Source organism: Gobio gobio (genome assembly GCF_949357685.1).
Source record: "Gobio gobio genome assembly, chromosome: 3".
Classification (NCBI taxonomy): domain Eukaryota; kingdom Metazoa; phylum Chordata; class Actinopteri; order Cypriniformes; family Gobionidae; genus Gobio; species Gobio gobio.
Genome location: NC_137099.1, coordinates 34,407,732 through 34,432,825, shown reverse-complemented (window position 1 = coordinate 34,432,825; position 25,094 = coordinate 34,407,732). Strand labels below are relative to the sequence as shown.

Sequence of the window (25,094 nt, the reverse complement as noted above, 5' to 3'; positions counted from 1 at the left end):
CATAAATTCATTTTCCAAACCGTGTTTTTGTCTTTTTTTGTCTTACCCTGAATCATTATGGTACACTTATAATAAGTGTTTATATTGGGACTATTTCAGATCGGTCTGGTAGGAACCGCTGCGGAGGAGCACAGTCCCTGCGTGACTCGCCATAGACATAAACAGAGAGAAGTAGCTCCGGCTGCAACGTTCTTCCGCAAGACGCATGCAGTTCTGTTTATTAACCGCTAGAGTGCAAAAAGTTACGTACTGCAGCTTTAGCTGTCGCTCTGTTGAAAATTGCCATCAAAAGAATAAAGCACATTTTAAAATACATAAAATTAGAAAACAGTTATTTTAAATTAAATAATATTTAACTACAGTATTTTTAATCAATTAAACGCAGCATTGCAATATATAAAAAAGACAGATTCTGCCTGTGGTATGTAAACATTTGAGCACAACTGTATATACAGAGCGAGAGTGGAAAGAAAAGATGTGCTTGAGGTGAGTCATACCCTAGATGGTCCTCTGTAGATAGTGCGGAACTGATCCCAGGCCTGTGTCTGCTGGGCATCCAGAGTGGCTTCAGTCAACATCTGTAGAGAGAAAAACGCACCAACACAACAGATTAACACACTCACAGAACCATAACAGCGCTGACACTAGTCACAACCTCCAGCTGAACAACTTTAGAATGGTCACAGATAAACCTAAAAGCAATTAAGGATAACATTTTGGTTAAAATACATCAGCAACATATATAAAAACATGTGAATATGAAATATGAAGGGGCAAACCCTGCTACCAGATATGGACTTGATAAATGGCAAACTGCACAACTTCTAAATAAACCCTTCAAGAATCAGAGGAGGAGTGCTAATCGCATGAAATGTGACATTTTCATACACAAGCCTAAGATGTGGGGAAGACAAGTGATTAAAGTCTGATGGATGTGACATTTAAAACACACACACACACACACACACACACACACACACACACACACACACACACACACACACACACACACACACACACACACACACACACACACACACACACACACACACACACACACACACACACACACACACACACACACACACACGACATCAAAAGATAGCAATATCAAACAGGAACAAAACAAGTAGTGAAATACTTTGAAGCTGAGTTTGCTTGCCAATGAATTGCTTATGTGGTCAAATACTGTATGAATTTACATGGGAAATATACATTATTTAATCTATAATAATCCATATTTAATCATAATTGGCCCATATTTACAGCAGCATACTGTGGTTAAGATGCTAAAATGACAGACAGGCACATCTTACATATTGACACACACTTATTTAAAGACACATTGCAGTGTCCTTCACACCAATCAGAATCATTTCATCACTTGACTCAAATCAGCCTCCAGTGATCCAAAACCTCTCAGTCTCTGTCATCCTTCAATGACTTCTCTAGTCCCAAAGGCACGAGGGCAAGTACACGCCCTAAAGATATGCCGAACTCCACCCAGAGCAGAGAGTGTTTTCAACCGAATGTTCCAGAAAAATAAAAATTCAAATGTATCCTCACTTTACCTCACTGGGCCTCTATATATAATCAGAGTCTGTTTTGAGTGGCACAAAGGACAAATGCTACTGTCACTGCAAAAGAATAAATGCAATTATTGTGGCCACCCTTCAGCAGAAAGGAGGAGATGAACATTGTCACGCTGTTTCAGCTGTCTCCGTACACGGGGCACTGAGCTGGAGGACGTCGATTTTGCGTGACAGTGTTGTGGAAAGGTAGGATAATTTGGTGTAGCATTCATTAAATCCGTTATTTACGCATGACTTATTTAAATAAACCAATTACACAGTTTTTGATGGGCAAATGGCTTTCTTTGCTTAAAAAAAACAGTAAAAAGACACTTTTCTGCACCTTGAGACATCAGGAGGAGCTTTTGCAGCCAACAAAGCCAAGGTGTTCAAAATCGTTTAAAGAACGTCTGACCTACTTCAAAAGATCTGACATTTTCTCTTTCTTCTCATGGCACTTACAGGCTTAGCCCCTTCTAGACCTGAAGTATCATGTGTATGGTACAGTAAAAGTACCATAACAGAGAGGTGAGTCCATCAGCATCATGTTTCCATCACTGACATAAACAAGCACACCTGCTTTTCATTTACAGGTACCTACGACATGCAACAAAAGTAAGTAAACCGAAAATAAGGGTCATGGAAGGTTTAAAAAAAGTTTTTTTTCCTTTTCTTTGGTGACTATACTAAATATAAATACATTTTACTCGTTGATTTAGAAACACAGGATAATTGGAAAAATATGTCTCTACCTAAATTTTTTAAAAACATACTGTACATACAATTCCCTTTTCCCCCCAAAAAAGTTTGACTACGGGGCAGACTATCAGTTAATTAAGATTGATTTTTGTGCAGTTCCTTGCACAATACTATAATATGACCTTAAAACACTTGATACATAAAATAACTCAAAGCAGCAAGCTACAATGGGCATACCTTGCTTCTAGGTAGTAGGTATGTTGTGTAGGTGGTATTTTTTAAAACGTGATAGAGCATTAACCTTTTAGCACCAATCACATTTCCTTTCTGAACTGCTGCGATACATACAACAACCAACATAATAAAATGTGTCCATATTCACATTTAGCCGTTTCTGAGAAAATTGAACAAGCTTTTAGTGCCACTCACTATAAAATTTCACATTAAAAGTGCTTAAAATGCACAAGAAGCAACGTTAAGTTGTTTTGCAGAAATGTTGCCATGGGCACGTTTTTCCAAAGAAAAGTTTATTTTTAAGGAAAACAATGCAATAAAAAATTAAAATGAAACCATGCCCCAACCTTACATAAATATTGTTTTTCAAAACAGAAAAAAGAAGTGTAGGAAATGGTGAAAATGCATGATATTGTATGAATAGGTACTTTTCCTTTTTCCTATTACAGTAACGGTTGAGCTTTAGGGTTAGAGGTTTAAGTTTCAGTCATCCTAATAACAAACAGAGCAGTGTGTAATGGAGAGCAGCATTAAGAAATATCATATACTTGTCCCCCTCAATGCCTATGGTGCTTACGGCCTTGGTTTCGGTTAAATGTTTTTGTATGACTCAACTCATATGATTTTGACATCTTGTACATATTATTATGACTTTTCATGATATATGATATATATATTAATCATATATATATATATATATATATATATATATATATATATATATATATATATATATATATATATATATATATATATATAAAAAACACAGAACATATTGACTTCTAAAGGCACTGTTTTATCTGCCACAAAATATTTTTTTGGGGGACATTTCTCAACTAATTAATTGATTAAACTAATTAATTAATCTGCATATCATGTAATTCATATGAGATTTTTTTTATATCTAAATATATATTTGTATGTATGAAATTACCGTATGGGTAGGTGTAAATTCTTGCATTTAAATTTGCATCTATGTATTTAAAAAGCAGTTTCTGCTGCATTCAAAGATAAAAAGGAGAAAAAAAATGCAGTTACTGTGTGTCGTCCTGTCAGCCTAGTTATCATTAGCATGCAGGAGTTTTTAAGAATACGTGTTACTTAAAGTGAAAGTCTCCACAGGTATAGTTCCTGAAACCTTAGAAGAGAAGAAAAGTGCTGCATTTTGCCTGTTACAGATAACAGAGTGCTTAGTGATGCTAATGGCTGAGGGTTTATTGGATGGGGGAGAGGACGACGAGATGCTGGAGAAGAGGAATAGGTCAAAAGGTTCATGTCACTTCCTGTCTTGTCTTTAAGGCTCACTGTCACATTGCATAAAACGTCAAGTCCCTTGACCGACAAGCAATGAATGCTCAATGAAGAGAGAGAGAGAGAGAGAGAGAGAGAGAGAGAGAGAGAGAGAGAGAGAGAGAGAGAGAGAGAGAGAGAGAGAGAGAGAGAGAGAGAGAGAGAGAGAGAGAGAAGGAAATGTGGATGAGAGAGACAGAAAGAAGGAAAGAGACAGACAGACAGCTGGGCAGGACTTCAGTTTCAACTCTACATTCTCGCCAGTAAACAAATGCATGAAAGAAGGTAGCGAGTGTAATGCAATCATAAGCAAGCTAATTTGCTCTGAACCAGCAGGGAAAAAGCCATTTACGTTTCATGGATGAATGAACACGCAAAAGGCAGAGTGGAGGAGAGCTATAATTCTCCATCTAGCTGAAGTAGAGCAAAGGTGCACCTTTAAAAGTGCTACATTTGGTCAGTTATATATATATATATATATATATATATATATATATATATATATATATATATATATATATATATATATATATATATATATATATATACGCAACTTGACATTAAAACATTTTATTGTAAACGTGCAATACCAATTAACTCTTTTCCTGCCACTGACAGACTTTTCCGTCATGTATGACACAACGCCTCCCTGCCATTGACGGAATTTTTAAACAATCCATGTTGTCAGTGTTTTATGGTAAGGGGCGCTATTATGTATCTTCTGAAATATTAGAGAATCTCTGGATCCAAATACAAGCGAAGAAGCAGAAACAAGCTTACGTACATGTAAGCTAATGCAATCATCAAACATTGAACAGCATATAAAATCAAAACTGCCTAACCCACAAAGAGGTAACGACTGTGCAAGCTTTGGGGGTGTCGATGGACTCAATCTTTTCCATCTCTGTTTTGATTATAGTTCTGAATCCGATCCAGGCTTAGTCTTTGACAAAAACAAGATTTTCTCAGCTTTTAGCTCAGAGAATGTTGCATTATGGCATGTATTTTATGAAACTTACCCACATTCAACTCTTTGAAATATATATATATATATTTTAAAGTAGAGACTCTGTTCTGTCTTTTGATGCATTGTATGTTCAGGTATTCATAGACACATGACAAAATATTCTGGAGGGCCATTCAAGTTTTGTGAAAAGTATCAAAAATGCCTGGCACTGGCTGGCGTAAAAAAAAAACAAAAAAACACTGAATCTAAAATCTACATTCAATTACCTTGAAATAAAATTTGTGGCTAAATGAGTTGACAATAAAAATTACATTCAAAACAGCACATTTCTTTCACCTCACATAAAATTTAATAATCTTTAATCAAATCTAGTTTAGTCTTACCTTTCTCCCATGAGCCTCTGCTACATTCCCACGATGAGCAGACATCACTTTGGTCTGAAACACACAAGGTAACAGTTAATGTGTGATTATGACAGAATATGACAAAAGTAGTGTAGAGATACAAACAGATAGGCTCAAATAAAGATCTGTTGTAATAATTTCTCAACTACCTTCATTTTGTCATAAAAAGATTAAATTATATTTTACGAGGGTCTGCATGGGTCTTCTCTATGACATCATTTGCTGTTTGTGTTGTTTCTGCATGTTGGTATATTATACTAACACAGAGGCCATTTGTTCTTTGTGTCAGAAGTAGCACGAATGCTTGAAGTACATCAGAAAAAGAACGGGGCATCAGTTTGCTGTCAGGAATTCAGTGTAGACAGCATCACTGATTATAATGGGTTCTATTTGCCTTTATGATTTTTGTTTTTCTTTTAATTGCTTTTTTCTTATTTATTTTTTTCTTATTATTATTAAATGTGATAAAGGTATTATCATCCTGACATTTTTTACTTTCATGATAATCTGCGCTTTTTAGCTTACATTTACAGGCTTTTGTTGAGGTCCAGTGCATAATCAATCAACACGTGTCCAGGGTAAAGGAAGCCTTTATAGTTGCCTTGTTTTTGCAGTTGTGCTAATACTCTAATCACACCAGTTACTACCAAAAGAATCACCGTGGCAACACCTCTGTGATTATGGATACTAGCAGAGCTCTCTTTTGTGCCTGAAGCCGTCAGCCTCCTGTGGTTACGACTAATACAGGTGCATGCTGAGAAATCCATTTGCATTCCATTTACATACACCACAGCCACATAAGAGAGATCCAATTAGCGTTGATAATACATACACCCTGTATGCATATAAAAGTACTTAAAAACCATATCCCCTTGGATGTGAACTCACTGTAGTCCCAAAGAGTGTATGACAGAAAGATACAATGATGGATAGAAACATGATGGAACTGAATGAAAAGACCCTTCTTCAAACTTAAAGGTCCCATGGTATGAACATTTCATTTTATGAGGTTTTTTAACATTAATATGAGTTCCCCTAGCCTGTATATGGTCCCCAAGTGACTAGAAATTTTGATGGGTGTAAACCGAGTTCTGGCTGTCTTTCTTTGCCTTTGAGAAAATGAAATGCTCAGACGAGTCGATCTGGAATCTTGCCTGTTATGTCGTCATACCAGGAAAGGTTACCACTCCATCTTCTGATTGCCCGCCCAGAGCATTCGGAGAAAATGGATTCAGTTTATGTCAGCACAGGCTTTACAAACAGACTTTACGATATGGATTCAACAGCACTACGACAAACAGTGAGTAACAGTGTTCATTAATGCCTGATCTGTGATCAGTGATTTCTGATGTGTAGCTAATCATTCAAGTTCACTCAGACTTTCTTTCTAGATCGTTTAATGATCACCGTCTTGATGCCCTATAAATAAATGCTTTATAAGTGCAGTTCATTATTAGTTCATGTTAACTACTGAACCTTATTGTAAAGTGTTACCAGAGACATTAACAAACAGTTCAAATTAACGGTAACACTTTACAATAAGGTTTCATTAGTTAACTACATTAGTTAACATGAAATAATAATAATGAACTGCACTTCTACAGTATTTCTTAATCATTGTTAAATGTTCATTTTAACATTTACTAATAAATTATTAACATCAAAAGTTGCATTTGTTAACATTAATGTACTATGAACTAACATGAACGAACAACAAACAGCTGGATTTGTATTAACTAACGTTAACAAAGATGAACAAATACAGTAACAAATGAAACCTTATTGTAAAGTGTTACCAAATTAACAAACAGATCAAATGGAGTGTTGAAGAAAAAGTTCACCCAAAACAATCCTTTTTCTGTGTACTTACTTATTTACTCACCATCATCACATTGTTTCAAGCCCATATGCTTTTATTTACTTCTCTGTACAGTTCACAGATAAAAAAAACCCCATCAAAAACCATCCAAAATAAAAAGTTGTGCTTTGGGGAAGATTTTCACTAAACAGCCATAGAACTGCAGCACAAGCCTGTAAATTTTCCATCTTAAAAACAAAAATATGTGATCCATATACAGCCCCTGCTGCAGAATTTCAATCACTAAAAACAGCAGGACGTTTTTAAAACGCTTAACGTGAAAAACACTACAGGGTGAGTTGCACTAATAAGGATTCAATTAAGCAAAATTTAATGCCAATCTAGGATTTGTTGATCTGGGTTTTATTTTAAATCGAGTTGTGTTGCACCACTTAATTTTAAACACAGATTAACCATGTAGAAAGACCGTTAGAATTAAAGGGCTGATCGGGATGAACCAACGCCAGGCTAAATAACTCTTATTAGTGCAACCCACCCTTAAAGTGCCTTAATGTACCGTGATATTAAAAGATTAAATTCAGTTTACACCTTTTTGATGATGCATACTATATACAAGCGAGCAGATGAGGGAAGAATATGAACGAAACGCATTTTCTTTATAATGGTTTTCGATGGGAAAATCACTTAACGAGAAACCTTGTGTTGCATTAATATTCTGTGTTCATTTGCTTGCCTGTACAAAGTATTCATCATCAATAAGGTATATATTGAATTTGGTCTTACTACATTATAACTTACTACAAACCTGGTAAAAATGACTGGCAGGCAATGGAGGAAAGCCTTGTTTTGCCCTCCAGGTGGGCGTTCCTATAATGGTGTGACGTCAAGTGAAAATATAGGGCAAAATTTGTATGGCCTACTGCTTTCTTCCACTCGAATGGTGTTTTTTTTGGTCCAGTTTGGGGCTTGACTGATGTGGGCTGTATAAACTTGTATACAGTATGACGATTTTATTGAAGAAATATTGTATGTTTTTCCAAAGGAAAAATAGCATTGAAAGGACATTAGGGTGAGTAAAATACGACAGAAGTTTCATATTTGGGTGAAGACTGACTGTGAAACGTGACTGTATGACTGACCTGTGCCAGAGAAGCAGAACGTGATCGGGAGCTCTCTGCGCTGGGTCTGTCCGCTGGCCGCGAGCCCTGGTTGGATGTGCATTTGTAGCAGCTCCATGAGTACTGCCTCTCGCTCAAAACACCTGCCTCTTTACGCTGAAGACACTGGCAGTGGTACAGGTGCCCACAGCTACACATGAAATAAGAGTTTAGAATGACGGTACTCTTGGACAGTTTGTGTAGCAAGTTTTGGCAGTGTGTTACAACAGCTTGCTTAGGCAGAACATTTGTGAAGCAAATCACAACAAATATCCTATATACTATAGCTACTTTACTAGAGATTTTGAATCAATCAGCATTCAATTGCTCTGAACAAACATAATTATCCGACGCGATCCAGGATGCCATTTAAATAAATCATCCACTTGTTTCCGACGACGGTATCCTTCTGAAGTCTGTACAAAAACGCAAACAAAGACTTTAAATATAGGAAGATGGTGCACTCCGATTACTTATGAATGGGAGAAAGTGCAACGCCCAATATGGTGAATAAGCCCCGCCTTCTAAATTAAAGGGCCAATCGTTGATTAGTAAAGTCATCGCGTCACTGCAGCTGCCGTTAGAAGCTCTGGTTGCTATAGAAACAGGCAGTGTTCTGAGACATGGGTTTAGTATAGGATGAAAATGTTTGTTTTTTGTCATGACTCAAGTGTTCAGAAACCAAATTTATGAGAAAGTTTTTGCCAGATTTCATTGGTGCTTTCAAATATGAAATGTAATCGTAAGACTGGTGAACAGTTTTGGAGAATGTTGATGTTTCTCCATTTAAAGATATAGAAGCTGCACTTGCATGCCCAAGAGGCGTTTCAAAGATGGCCGCCAAGTGAAATGACTTGTCTTAAAGGTTCAGTGTGTACTGTGTAGTGTTTACGAGGATCTATTGACAGAAATGCAATATAATATACATAACTATGTTTTCAGCGGCGTATATAGACCTTACATAATGTACCGTTATGTTTTTATTACCTTATAAAAACGCTAAAAATCACATGCATAACTATTCATTGATGTCTTGCTCTGGAGGCAGTCACATCCAAATGCCTGCGTGACATCAAGTCGTTTTTGAAGCTTGCTTAAAAATGCATTTGATTAACAGTATTTGTTTTTTCAGAAATTCTATACATTTTGCGATAATATTCAATTTTCATTAATTCTTCATGAATTCATGCAATGTCATAAATAAATTTCATGTAGTGAAAATCGATATCGTGACAGCCCTAATTTATAATGTAACTAATAACTACAGCATATAAAATGTAATCAAATGACTGAATTAACATGTTTTATTAAAAACATTTATTCAGAATTGTGTGAAATGTTTTGTTTTATCAAAAAGCATTGTACTAACTCCCCGCAGATGATATGTGTGTGTGTGTACCTGAAGATAATGATCTCCTCCTCGCTCTCCTGACGTCTTTTGTACTGCTGTAAGCAGATGTTGCAGTGGTCCTGTCTTGGGTAGAGCCCTCTACTGACTGCCTTACGCAGATGTGACAGAGACCAGTGAAGATCAGAGTTCAACAGATTGGTTGTTGTCTCTAACAACGTCTGATGGAAAGAAAGAAATCATTAAGTAAACCATTGAAAAGGTCTTCAAAAAAATCAGTCATGGCGCAGATATCAGCACACATCGAGAGGTCCTGCACAGTCAGATGATGCAGGTTTGAGTCCAGGCTGTGATGAAATTAGAAGAATGGAAAACGGAGAATTTGATAATGAAAATAGGAAGAAAAGAGAGCACTTAAATAATAGAGTAAGTGACAGCAAGATGGGTAGCTGATGCCACACTGTACACTGCAATAAATCTCACATGCTATACTTCATCTAAAATATTAACACTTTTCTATTTATAGTACAAGCATTACATATTATATATCCATATGAATCAAGCAGTTTAAGTCTTCTGAAGGTACAATTATTTTGGTTGATAAACAGATTTCATTTAGGCTTTTATTCACAAATGTTGGTAAACAAACATGCATACATCAAGCAAGTGAAATCAAATATGGTTTGAAATAACAGTGAATGATGACAGAATTTAAACTTTTAGGTAAACTATCCCTTTAAGTAAACTTCACAAAAAGTAAAGTTCATGTACAAGTAGAGTACCAACATATAAGCACACTGAAACGTCAGTGTATTTCTGTAGAATTAGAACATGCATCAACGTTCTACACATCCCTCACACTTTTGTGTAAGTGGCAAATATTTAAAAAAGTTCAAGTAATGTCCAAGTAATGTGTCAACTACCATGTTTCAGTTAACTGAGTGGAGGAAACCCATTTCCTCTCATAACCACAGGCAATGGAAGAATTGCCATTGAAACCAATGGGGCATGTGCAACGACTCAGAATATAAAGGCAAGCAAATGCCTTTTCAGTTCTCTTAAACATTTCTGTTCCATCTTAACCAAATAACATGAAATTTGTGAAATGGATTAACATTTGAGCTCGTGCTGACACTAAAATTGGTTCAGTTTATTTCCAAGAGTGGAAGAATTTCCTTTAATTTACACAGTCTCTTCACCAGAGGCAATGTGTTTTAGCAAGGTCATATAAAAGACTTAGGAGTGGGAGAGAAGGGGAAAGGGGGGGGGGGTGATGCATGTTATTTCATTTTGCTGTTAAGTGCAGCATTTTGAAGAGAGTTTTACGTGCACACACACCAACACAAAATACACAAGCCTGCAAATACAGTACACACATAAGAAAGCACATTTAACCCCTGCAGACATTTCTAAGTAATGGATGGAACATACATTTCAAAATATTTCATCAGCTAGCTGGCCAATTCACAAAGTGCACATGTTGAAACGCATGCCAGGACAAGCTTTCCTTAGGGATTGTGTGTGCATTTATGTGTGTGTAATTTGTCTCAGTTTTGTGAGGGGAAAAAGGGGAAATTTTTGTGTGTGAGGGGGGAAAATCAGGCGTTATTCTCACCCCTTCCTTGCCATTTCCTTGAATGACAAGCTGTTAATTCCCATTGGTCATGGAAAGGAGAGTGCAAATACACGCTGACACACAGTTACTTTCACAGACAAACTGAAATACCACATAACCATATACAATAACTGGTGATAGTTTAAACAGAGAGAGAAAGTAAAAGAAAAAGAGAAAGAGAAAATGTTTTAGTAGCACACTGAAATAAGTGCCTTATCGTTACACTAAAGAACTGTTTATCTGACTCAATAAATTTACTCTTCTGTCTTGTCACTGGTCTAACATAAATTAGTTGATTGGAAGTAAAACTATGTTTTGTTGGTGTAATTTAAACTAATTGCTTAATATCAAATGACAATTGTGCATTCCGTGTAAGCCATGTGACACTGACGTCAACAAGGTTTGGTTTTATAATCTTTTGTTTGACAGACATGTTATTTTGCTACATGAAGACAGTGGCCGAAACGCTCCAAAATAACATAATATTAGTAAGTATTAGTAAACATTTGATGTATATGATATTAAAGTTGAAGTTAACTGACCAACATGTGTTTTGTTGAATAAAAGTTTTATTTTCAAAGGCTGCTCAGAGACGTCAGGACCTGATGGATAAAGTCCTTAATGGATGCCTTATTTTTTTACATTTGCAGTCTTTTAAATACAAGACTTTGATCATGTAGTATATTGTTGCAACAAGGTAAAGTGTCAATCAAGATAATTTTTTTTATATTATTTATATTGCAGCATGTAAATATATCCACACAAATGTTTAGTGAGTAGATTGCTTAAAGTTATTGACACATTAGAGAGATGAAGCATGGATGCATAAAAAAAATTAAGAGCGGGACGTGCTTAATACTTCTAAACAGTAACCTACCCGTCAGCATGCGAGTAAAGAGATGATTTCTCTTCAGTGCTGTATGACGTTTAAATGGTCAAATACACACATACGTTGAAAATACCTTGTAATATCTTCGAGTATTCAAATCAGATGCATATCAGTATATTAGATCTGTGCATTTGGTCTTAAAGTGACAGCAGCCTAATACTGTATATGAATGTGAGATGGTGGTCCAGTGGGTTAAACCATGGAATTGATATGCAGATGGTTGCTGGTTCGATCTCAGTGGTCACCACCAGTGTGTCCTTGAGCAAGGCACTTTACTCCATGCTGCTCCAGGGGGATTGTCCCTGTAATCAGGTCCTGATGTCTCCTGTAAGTCGCTTTGGATAAAAGCGTCTGCCAAATGCATAAATGTAAATGTATATCTGCTACTGTCTGTGCCATTAAGCAACAACAACAACAACAACTGATAATCACTCACTGCTCTTGATTGTCTAACAGTTGTAGTTTTAATAAGAGTCGCATACTTGAATCATAAAGTAAAGAGATTTATTTTTACATTTTATGAGTTTAATTTCTGTACTATTTCTCACTATACTTTTAGACCCATTTGTTTCTTTGTTCTATTTCCTATTTATTGATCCTGTTGCCTGCTTGCTAAACTGTTAACTGTTTACTTGTCTATGCTTTTATTATCCTTTAATCCAGTTTGTAATAGCTATAATTGTCTTTTTTTTTGAAAGAGGCTTTAATGTCCAGTGTAGGCAGCCTGTTGCATTGCACTACACTTCAACAGTCGCGCATCAACACCTTCCAGCGAATTGTGCGACATACTAAAACATTTAAAAGCCTGAGGTTGGGAACTTACTGCTGACAATAAATACCCAATGATTCATGAACACTATGCCCGCAGAAAACACCTTGACAAATTGCACTTCAGATTCCACTTACAAAGTTGAGGTCTCAAAAGTAACAGCATTATTTAGCATTTATGCTGTCAAATAAAGAATAGAAAGCAAAAAAGGGAATATACTGAAGTCTGATGCAGTTTTATGGACGCTATTAGTCTACAAGTAACCTCGGGTGAGAAGTGAGTACTGAAAGACAACTAGCTAAAGTGGAGAAAGCAACTAAAATCTATCAAATAAATTAGTATTGCAAAAAGATGTCAGGCAAGTTGAGGGGAACTTAATATAACAAAATCTCTTTATTCTAGTTTATTCCGAAAACCACTAGCAAAGCTTTTTTTCAATGAATCAAAAACCAGGGAGGAATTTAATCCAGTTCCTACTATAATAACACTAAAAGACTAATACAGAAATGCTTTTTAGACAGCTTTAAAAACGTTTTGTGAGAGTTTGAAACAAGGGAAAATATTTATAGGGAGTTGTTCATAAAGTAAAGCTGTACAGCTGTGGTCAGAATTATTGGCACCCTTGATAAATATGAACAATAAATCTGCATTGGTAATCCTTTTGACCTTTTTTTTTTTAAATCACAAAAATCTAACCTTTTATTTAAGTAAAATAATTGAAAATAGGGGAAAATCTCATTATGAAGTAAACTAATATACATTGGCCACAATCAATAACACCCTTGTATTCAATACTTTTGCCAAGATCATTTCTGAATCTTCTTCTATTATATGCCTGATGAATTTGGAGAACAACTGACAAGTGGTCAGAGACCATTTCTTCATACAGAATCTCTCCAGTTCCTTCAATTCCTAAGTACAAAACTGATACACTCTCCTCATCAGTTTTCTAAAGGATTCAGGCCAGGGACTGGATTGGCCATGGCAGAACCTTAATTTTGTGCTCAGTGACCCATTTTTGTGTTGATTTTGATGTTTGTTTTGGATCATTGTACTAATGGAAGATCCAACCACGGCCCATTATAAGATTTATAGCAGAGGCGGTCAGGTTTTGATTTTTTATCTGTTGGCATTTGATAGAATCTATAATGCCATATATCTGAACAAGATGTTCAAGACCTACAGCAGAAAAATAGGAACACAACATTACAGTTTTTTGGTACTATTTTCACAAGTAAAGTGTACATTTTCAAAACTCTTAGTACAAAAATCCAAACTGATCACACTTGTAACAGCTAGTCATTCTTTCAAAACCTGATCTAATGCTTTTATTCAGTTGCATATATTTTCAGTCCACATAATCATTGTTGAAAACACAAGATTATTGTAATATGTAATGAGAACATTTGGTTTGAACACCGAAACACAACAGTATGATCTTATTTCAATTCAGTTCATTCACTAGAAAACAATGCAAGACACGCATTTCAAATCACCCTAGTTACTGAATTAATTATAGTAATACAGGTTACAGATGCCACATTAGAAAATACACTTATATTACCAAACTTATGTAATTGAATCCATAATGTTTGTACTAGTATATGTGTGTTATCAAAAGGTGTTATGAAGTATGACACAGCCATGATGATTTGATGCCATCTGTCTCCCTTCTAATGATACATCTCAATCTGATGTTACTGTCTATAACTCTATGAACTCTATGTTCGGAAATAGCACATTTCTCTCTCACTCTCTCTCAATCACACACACACACACACACACACACACACACACACACACACACACACACACACACACACACACACACACACACACACACACACACACACACACACACACACACACACACACACACACACACACACACACACACACACACACACACACACACACACACACACACACACACATTCGTGCACACACTTTGAATAGGGTGGTTATCATCTAAGATACTGTAAATCATTTATGTAAAAATACTTTTGGTGATTCGGAAATTGCAAACAAGTTCTATAGAAACTATGTCTATAGAATCATTGTCTATAGAAATATATATGTGTAAAAATTATTAACTGATTAACCATTAAGTTCAGTTAGATTAAATGTGTATTAAGCTGAACGAGAAGAGATGCAAATCAAAAGTTTGATAGCAAGAGATTTATGAAAGGCAGTTACTGTGAATGACACATTTATAAAGATGAAACATTTATTGTGTGTAGTGAAAAGGATACTTTGTGGTTTTGTGTTTTGTACTAACACAATTGAAAATAGAGGTCGACCGATTCATCGGTTTTGCCAATTAGTCGGCACCGATAGCTGATTGGTGGAACAATCGGTTAATCGGCAAAAATCCACACCGATAGTTTTTCCATGTTGCGTCCGTTGCTGGAGCGGCTGAGATGGGTGCACTGTCATTACACAGTACAAGAGCTCTGAGAACGGTCTGCTGCCATTATATAGCACTAGAGCGGCCTCTAGAGGCCAAATAAAAACTCACTGCCGCCTTGTGTTTACATTAACACGTGAGGCTGCGCGCGCTGCACGGAGAGTGCTGACACATCAGATGCGCGTTTAAAACACGACAGCGAAACGGTATGAATACAGAACACTACAGTACTTGTTGCCAAATCATTATAAAGTAATTAATTTCTTGACTAGATGCTGCATTAACAGGTTCATAGCAGTGTGTATGTTTGTCAAGGAGGCTGAAAAGCAGTTAAAAAATGTGGTAAAAACACAAGCAAGTCAGACCTAAATGTTGCATATATAAAATTTGTGACGTGACAACGCAAACTGTATCATCATGCTGCTGACAGAAATATAAACAAAGCAGAAACGCATTTGTTTTTTATTAGATAACCGCCTTCTAAAAAAGCAGACTGTTTGTATTTGTATGAAATGGTAACACTACAATACGATTCCATTTGTAACATTAACTAAGGTTAATAAAGTATTGTTCATTGTTAGTATGTTAATTTCAACATTAAATTGAGTTTGAATTTTTATTCTATCTGTTAACCTTGGTTAATGCACTATGAACTAACATGAATGATCAAGGTACAATTGTATTGCTCATATTAATACATGCTGTAAAAATGTATGCATAATGCATATAGTTCATGTGAGCTAACACATCCTTGTTGCATAGGGACTTGCTTAGTGTTACCTATGAAATGTACATGCATGTTTCTAGGTTATAGGTAAAGAAACAAATAGGACATGTAATATTTAAATGTTTAAATAATTTTCTGAAGAATTTGTTCTGTTAGAACTTATTATTTTAATATTCATATTTATATGTTTTTAATTTAGGACATTTTCATGGATCAGTACTGTTTTTTTTTATTTCTTGTTATAACGTTCAGCACTGTTTTTTATCCAGTATCCATTTTAAAAACTATCGGTCGATTAATCGGTTATCGGCAAGTGCGGTCCAACCTAGTTATCGGTATCAGTAAAATCCACTATTGGTCGACCTCTAATTGAAAATATGCTGAAATGTTTGAAAGAAGTGCACTTTTGATGATCTGTTTTGATATTCGTACTAAGTTTTGAAAATGTACACCTTACTTGTGAAAATAGTACCAAAGCGAATAAAAAAATGTTAAGATCCATCAGTACATTTAATTGTACACACAGGGTACTTGTTTTATCCCTGTGTTCACCAAACTTATCTGGTGGTTTTGCTGCCAAAAAGTTATTATATGAAATAATTTAATCTGACCATTTGAAGTTCCTGTCGTGTCTGGCAACTGAATATGCTGGAGTTTTTTTTTTGGATGAGCAAGGAGGATTTTTCTTGAAACCCTCCCAAACAACTTGTGATGATGTAGATGCTGTGTTTTTTTAGGCTTTATGATTCCACTATTTTCTGCTGTGATCACTGGAGAGTCTTTGGCCACTCAAACTATCCTCCTCTCTGTGCATTAAGACAACATAGACATGTTGTCTTCAAGGCAGTTTCGTAACATCTTTAGTTGATTGGAACCTCTTAATTATTGCCCTGATGGTGGAAATGAGGATTTTCAATGCTTTAGCTGTTTTATTACAGCAACAAGCTGAACAATTGCTGCACATCAGAACTATATTTTTTGCTTTTACTCATTTTGATCTCATTCTGGGAATTCGGAATTGTGTTTCCTCATATTTAAACTCCAGTGGAACAGGAAGTCATGGCTGGACAATTTCATACACCAAGTCAGCCTGGTGTGCTAAAGAACATGTAAATATGAAGGGGAATATACTTCAGAGATATTTTACTCATAAGAATTTCTAGGGGTGCCAATAATTCTGGCCAACGTGTATTGGAGAAAAACATTTCATGTTATTTCATAATGTGATTTACCCCAACATTCATTAGGTTTTGTGATAATTTTTTTAATGAAAGATCAAAATGATTAAAAATGCTGATTTATTTTCACAGCCTTCTTTGAACATATTTACCAAAGGTGCCAATAATACTAACCACAATTGTATGTGTGCATGCCACTGATAACCATAACGGGAACTGAGAAGTCCAGAGAGTCTCTTCAATTATGCACTTGTTAATTAATGAAGAAACAGCAATTAATGAGTTCTCATAACACTCCACCCTCATCTGACCCGATTAAAGCAGCTACGAGGATAAACTGGAATACGTTAAGTTTTCTGACGTCCCTCTGTAAAACGTTATTAGGTATGTATAGGTATGTGTGTGCGACGCATCAATGTGTTGCTTTTATAAAGATTTTTAAAACAATTCCTGGTGCCTACTCTCTTAATAGTTGGATGTAGAGATGCACAGATTAAGTACAGGGTTAATATTTTCTACACATTTTCAAAATTCCATACTTTTCCAGTCTCAAATTTCCAGACCTCCTTCCAAACCAGACCACATTTAACATAAATGGTTCACACAACATTATTTTCGATAACAAGTACAGTCTAGAGGAGATCTACCAACCTGAAGAGTTCAGATGCAACCCTGATCCAACACATCTGTCTGTAATTATCAAGTGCTCCTGAAGATCTTAATAAGCTGCTTCAGTTGTGTTTGATCAGGATTAGAGCTGAATCATTTGTCTGTGTTTATTTCATGCTGTAACTAGTAAAGTGGAAGAAATTACCAGTTCATGTGTGCTCCGCGCAACAGAACACTAAAGAGCAGTTTTTATCGTTTGAATGTCATAATAAAATGGACAGAATTTGAAAGCTGAGACTTTGTTTCCTATTAAAAGTAACAAAGCTCAAAGCTTATTGAGATTTATTGGATGGGAGGCACTACAAAGTTTTGTTTATTCGTCAACTGAAAACAGCATAGACTAAAAGATTGATTCTTGGAATTTAAGAATTGATATTAGTTCATAAAAATGAGAATAGATGAAAATCAAGAAATTTATATTTTTAACTGTGAAATAATTTAATTTTTTAGAAATTCTTAATTTTATACTTTAGAAAACTGAATAGGGGAAATTTCCAAACTGCGTAGGAACCCTGTAAGTACATCTATTGCTATTGTGTAGGAACCCTGTAAGTACATTTATTGCTATTGTATTAGCTTTTTTGTGCCTGTAATATAATCAATAGATACCAACCCAATTTGTTGAAATTTCAAAAATGCATACCATACTGGACACTTGTATGCCTTCGACATATTGGCCGCTGTCATAACTTGCAATATTAACAGCATCTCGTACTATGACTGACTGCTTTTATTTATTTATTTATTTATTTTCTGATGTAAGTGATGAGAATAAATCAAATGAAAGGTACACAAGGCATTAAAACAACAAGTACAATAACGATGGAATTGTGAAACTAAAGAACTTCTGTTTGCTTTTAAAGAGGTAGAACATTCATTAATTTAATTTTCATAGGGCAAACATATATTTGGAAATACTGTAATCCCAATTTTTGTGCCAGTACATGTTCTCTACACTTGCTATTGGTAGGTGTGGCATAAAGGATTACATTTTTTTTTTTTTTTAAAGGATTTCACCTTGCATTTAATTTCCAATTATCACATAAAACACTGAATTTAGCTGCTGCAGCTCATGCACGGCGCCAGCATTTTTTCTCAACCGGTGCTAAGGGTGGGCTAGACCAATGTGAGGGGGTGCTAAGAAAATAATCAATATTCATGACGTCAGAGTTACTTCATAAAGAAATAAAATAAAAGCAGCTATGGTACACACCACATTCATCAGAAGTGTAGTTTAAAATTATATTTGGCCTAAGAATAGGCATATTCAACAAAATAGATTTTTAATTTAGCTTAATACAAGTGATCACAAGACAACGACAAAAACCTTTAACATGCAAAGGTGAAAGACTTCAGCACATATGTATGCATAATCAGAACTGTGCATACTTTACACTTACATTTAATATCTGTGAAATTAGATACTAGTAACACTTCCGCAGATATTCTGTATCATAGCAAGCAAAGCACGCGGTGGGCACGCGGCCTAATAATGCAGGAAACAGCGCTCACATGATGCGGAGGTTACTGGCAATATGACAAATATTTTTACGTCAAGAGTTTTTCTTTCAAACCTTTCTCTCTCTGACTCCTCTTTTTTTTCTCCTTATTCCATCTGATTGACAATTGCTTGGGGGGGGCTAAAACAGGGCTATTTAAAATTCCGACGGGGCTATAGCCCCCCCTTGAACTCATTATAATGAGTAAGGTAAATTATGTATTTAACAGAGGTAAATGATGTAACTGCCTAAAAAACAGCAAGAGCGCAATTAATAGGAATAACACATTAATGATGCACTATGGGTAGCTCTACTGTATGGACATATTTAAGTCAGACTGTGTATCAAGACCTCATAAAGCCTACACTACACCCTAAAAAAAAAAAAAGTTGTGATATCATGGTACAGTGACATTATCTGACCGAATCTGAAATAACAGGGTACTGAATGATTACTTGGAGTTTTTTTGTTTACAAATGCTGTTGTAGAAATGTGCTATTCACAGCAGGCGATGATTAATTTATTATGTGAGCGCAAATGTCCAAAAACAGGGCAGTTACTGAGATAAATCAAGTAGTATTCAGCTGGCCATCATGATCTCAATATGGCAGCATCCCATGATGCGACCCGCTACATATAAAATGAAACGGCTTCAACTTATCTAAGTCTATGTGATTTTAATAATATATGTCAAAATAACATTATAAAATAAATTAATACTTTTATTCAGCAAGGACGCATTGAATTGATTAAAAGTGATATTTTCATACGGTTACAAAAAATCTGTTCTTTTGAACTTTCTATTCATTAAAGAATCCTAAAAATATATATATATTATATATATATATATATATATACGTGTATGTATGAATAAATAAATAATCAAGTGTTTTCAACATTAATAATGATTTAAAAAACATAACTTGAGCACTAAATCAGCATATTAGAATGATTTCTGAAGGATCATGTGACACTGAAGACTGGAGTAATGGTGCTGAAAATTCAGCTTTGCCATCACAGGAATAAATTACATTTTAAAATATACTCAAATAGAAAACAGTTATTTTAAACTGTAATAATAAAAAGCATTCTTAGAAGAAAACATTTGACACACATTACCTGTTCGTAGTTGAAGGTCTCTAGCATCCCTAAAATAAGCCCCTGGATCTCAGCCAGCTTTCCTTTCCCATATACAGGATCCTGCAAGAGAGAACACATACACAGAGATAAATTAATTTCTTATAGCTTTGATCATACTAGTAGAAACCTTTGTCTGTCTGCAGGTTTCTACATGTGATAAACGATGCTGAATCGATTTTAAAAGGCATAGTCTGCAGTAAACCATCTTAAGCACAAACCAGGGAGTAAACACAGTGCGTGCTGTCAGACTGCATTCACAATGGCAGCTGATAACTCTCAGATGATGAAGGAGTGCGACCTCAGTAATATCACACTCACTCGCCATCACTAGCTGTTATCACAGGACTGCACACACTTGGGTAATTCTGCCCTCAGGAGGGGTTAAGTTTGAAGCAGTCACAAAGATCAAGACCTGGAAGACTCTATCTATCGCTCTCTCTCTCTCTCTCTCTCTCTCTCACACACACACACACACACACACACACACACACACACACACACACACACACACGCACACGCACACGCACACGCACACGCACACGCACACGCACACGCACACGCACACGCACACGCACACGCACACGCACACGCACACGCACACGCACACGTTCATTCTGAGGGTCAGAAAGGTGCACAAATACTGTTGTCATGAAGGTCACGCAGGTCTTACTCTCTATTTCTTCACATTTTCTCAACATGAAAAAGTAATTTTCCCTCAGACTGATTTGTTGGTATGTGTGTTACAGCAAGACACTTTATTGATCTTGATAAGGTACTTTATTGATCCCGTATGGAGAGAATGAGAAACAAAACTTTGTAATGTAAACATAAAACTTTGTAGTAATATTCGACTTTCTCAACATTTAACGGCCCAAGGCCAAAACTGCTCTCCTTCAGGAGAGACCATCAATCCACATGACAAACATCTGGAATATAAAATCCCTGGTGATCAGAGGCCGTATTCACAAAACATCTTAAGGCTAAAAGTAGCTCCTAACTTGCCAATTCAGGAGAAACTCTTAAAAATAATGGGCGTGCCAGTCCTAATTTTAGGACTGCTTAATTTTAGCTCTAAGAATATTTCACAAAGCATTTTAGCAGTAAAACTAGCCCCTAAATCTGTGAAACGTTAGGAGAAGTCAAGAGGACTCCTAAATCACTAAGACCAAATCACAAACAATCCGCCTCAGCAATTCACCGAAAGACACTGTTGAGGAGATCGGCGATAGAGCCTTGGGTACTGAACCTTTTCTTCATAACTGCAATACACATTTTGATTTATAGATTTTAATCGATGATAAAATGCCAAAAATAAATCTTAGATTAGGTTAGATTACCTGTGGCAGTTGTTTTCACGAGTTCACATTAGATTGACCGTTTGAACGTGCTCCTTATGAACACAATTGGTTGCTTGAATTCTGAAATCTCTCGAGATGCAGACATATAAGAGGCTGACAATTAGCTGAACATATACTAGTTTAATTAGTGACGCTTGGCCTACTTTTAAAAAACTTTATTTGAATATGGCAAATTCTACAAGATTAATTATTACAGATTAAATCACTGACAGAGACTCCCCCATCAGCCAATCACTGTGTACATTATTATTAGTAAGCGTGATGACATCATCCATAGCAACGAGGTCAACCCTGCCCTTACGCTTAGCTTAAGACTTCTCTCTGTTCCTTAGTAAAAAGTTGGTCTCAGCAGCTTTGTGAATAGGTTTTAAGAGAAAACTCTTAACTAAGAACTTTTACTTATCTTAGTGCTAAAATAACATGTTTTGTGAATACGGCGCCAGGTTTCTTCCAAGCCTAAATCAAACACATCTTCTAGTGGAAGAATGAAAACACAACCCAATAAGCATCACTCTTTACTATACAACACAAAAACTTAAATTAGCTATCACTGCTGCTATGGAGCTACCACTGGCATATATATCAGCATATGGTACTATGAGCCCTTTTTTTTTTTTAAATGTGTTAAATCTAGTGCTATGTATAGACAGTGCATAAAAAGGCAAATATACCATGTGCTTAGGCTTTTTAATAAGAGAAAATGCTCTAAATGCATTTAATTTGGTTCCATTCATGCAGTGTCTTAAAACACAATTGTCACATCCACTAGTTTATTGAATTTGTCAAGGTATATAATTACAAAAAGTAATTCCTACCATATTGTCATTTCCACCACATCCCAAATGATGTATGAGCATCTCATGGTTTAAATGACAAGGTGGCCAGCTAAAGTAAATGACTTAATTGGAAATTACACATAATGTTTAAAATGTCATCCTAAGCATGCTCTTCACTGAAAAAAAGTACATAAACTTTATATTTTAAAATGTACCTTATTCCTGTGATAAAAAAGCTGAATTTCAGCAGCCATTACTCCAGTCTTTACAGCTATTATTATCACAGTAAGTTTTTGTGGAAACCCTCATGTTACTTTTTTTCCCTCAAGATTCTTAGATGAACAGAAAGCTAAAAGAAACAGCATTTTTTTTAAATAGAAATCTTTTGTAACATTGTAAATTGCTTTACTGTCACTTTTGACCAATTTAATGTGTCCTTACTTAATAAAAGTATAATAAAAAAATTGTATTGACTATACATTTTTAAAAGGAAGTATAAATCAAATTCATGCAATAAATTAATTTGTTATATGCATTTTCTTTTCACTATTTGTTTAGATTATCATTGTTTTTACTATGTAATTATTTTTACTATAATTATTATTATAATACTAACTATAATAAATACCATAACTGTCATTGTAATAATTTCCCATCAAACTGCTAAGAAAAATCTATTCTCTATCAGTTGTCATGGTCAAAAGTTTACTGAGTTTCACCTCAACGCCCAAACACTTTTGCATGATGTCATCACTTTTGGGGCCTCGTCTCATGGTTCTCAGGGTTTCCAAGATTTTCACTACGCCACTTGGAGCAATAAACTCCATGTTTATTGAGGCATGACTACTGCCTCAGGAAAAGACAGAAAAAAGAAGATAGATGGTCTACTAATTACTCCAGCATGTTTGACTGATTGTCCTTGACTAAGCTCCTCACTGGATAATAATCTCACTCCAGCTGCAAGTGAAATTTAGCCTCCAAAACAACAGCTATCACTATCCAGGCACCTTGTAACCAAAATAAACACTAAATGTCCATGGTCCACCAAAAATAAATTCAATACTGCTATGCATGCTTGAACCTTTGGACAGGTTCTCTTATAGAAATGTAATGTCCTCATACACTCCATCCACCCACATATCATGGTGAGTGAGATATGAAAAAGATTGAGGCTGTTATTAAGAGAGAAATACAATATACTGTTATAATATTGAGAGAGACTTTCCTCATGAAAACAACATTAGACTGACCAGAAATGTGAAAATGTGACATCTTTCTCTTTTCTGACTGCTGTAATCCATCTCTCAAGATTTTGTTTCTTCTTTTGGAAAGTCATGGAAATGCAATAGTGGATTATTTCATTTGCCACTGGGGCAAAAGGGAACATGAACATAATATTTGCTAGGGTCTCCCATGTTCCTCTAAAGAAGTTTACCCTGCTATAGTTTGCTATAGTTTACAGAGTTCCCACTCCGGAATTGTGAAAAGGCTCTATATAAACAGCAAACGAATGCTGGAAATAGAGTGAACTTTTCTGCATTAGGAATTTTGGCTCCTCTCATTGGATTCATTTGAATCAACGGTAAGAATGATCTCCCTTCAGAATGCCATGATCTGACAGGTGAAACAACATTGAGTCTACGTCCTCATATACCATTCATAGAAATATCTTTGGCAGATTATTACTGCAGATAAATATTACGTACATTCCAGGTCATATCATTTTACGGTTGTTACCGACATAATTGTCACAATTGTCACACTGCAAGTCTTAGTGCTAAATTCTGATTTATTGTTCAGATCCATTATTTTGTTTGGCTGTTCACATTATTTTTTAAATGTGGCCAATATCAGAATCGAGTGTGAACAGGTCATAATCCTGGACTGAAGTCAGCAAAATGTAGCCCGAATGTAGCCATAGTTCAAGCATTAGGTTTTTCCCATGGACTGTAAAAAAATATGGACTTAGTGTCCATTATGTCACCCATAGGATTCTGAAGAGCAGTTTTGAAGCGTAAAGTAGGGTCGAGCTGGCCGTTGCCCTCTTAGGAGCGCGTCACTCCCGGATAACAGAAAATGAGCAAAAAGGCGGGACGTGGGTGGAGCTGAGGTGACGTGATGACTAACAGACAGCAGACAAACAGCTATCCACCTGTCACTCAAAGTGGCCACGCCCTTAATTATGCAGAACTTTAAGGCGTTATATAATGTAAACGAATGAGTTATTAAAAAAAATCACCATCCTCACAGTTGTCATGAAGGGCAAAATTAGATATATAGACCAAAACCACAATTTGTACCAGGCTGTAAACATGTTTTTTTCTGCTGTAAAGTTGGCATTTTAACATGGCTCAATGCGATTCTGCTCCCTTCTGGAGCCCGTCCCTAGCGACCACCGGCCAGTCGATGAATTGCAGTTTAAGTCACTTCCGTATTGGCTTCAAGAGAAACTGGGGGAGGTTGCCGCTTGGTTTTTCCTGAAACCATAGTTCCAACAAACATTCGCAAAGAGTATTGCAAAGTTGTGTTGTAGGAACCAAGAGGGAATCTCGGAGCATGACATAAGAAACATTGTTAA

General features: G+C 35.8%; 1 protein-coding gene across 1 annotated transcript in view; it reads right to left on the bottom strand.

Annotated features, from left to right (window-relative positions):
• vps8 (VPS8 subunit of CORVET complex) overlaps nt 1–25,094 on the bottom strand; it is a 139,827-nt gene that overhangs the window by 17,747 nt on the left and 96,986 nt on the right. Inside the window, 5 exon segments of the mRNA XM_079813195.1 lie at nt 498–578; nt 5,145–5,198; nt 8,124–8,292; nt 9,541–9,710; nt 20,362–20,442. Of these exon segments, the coding sequence (XP_079669321.1) occupies nt 498–578; nt 5,145–5,198; nt 8,124–8,292; nt 9,541–9,710; nt 20,362–20,442 (555 nt within the window).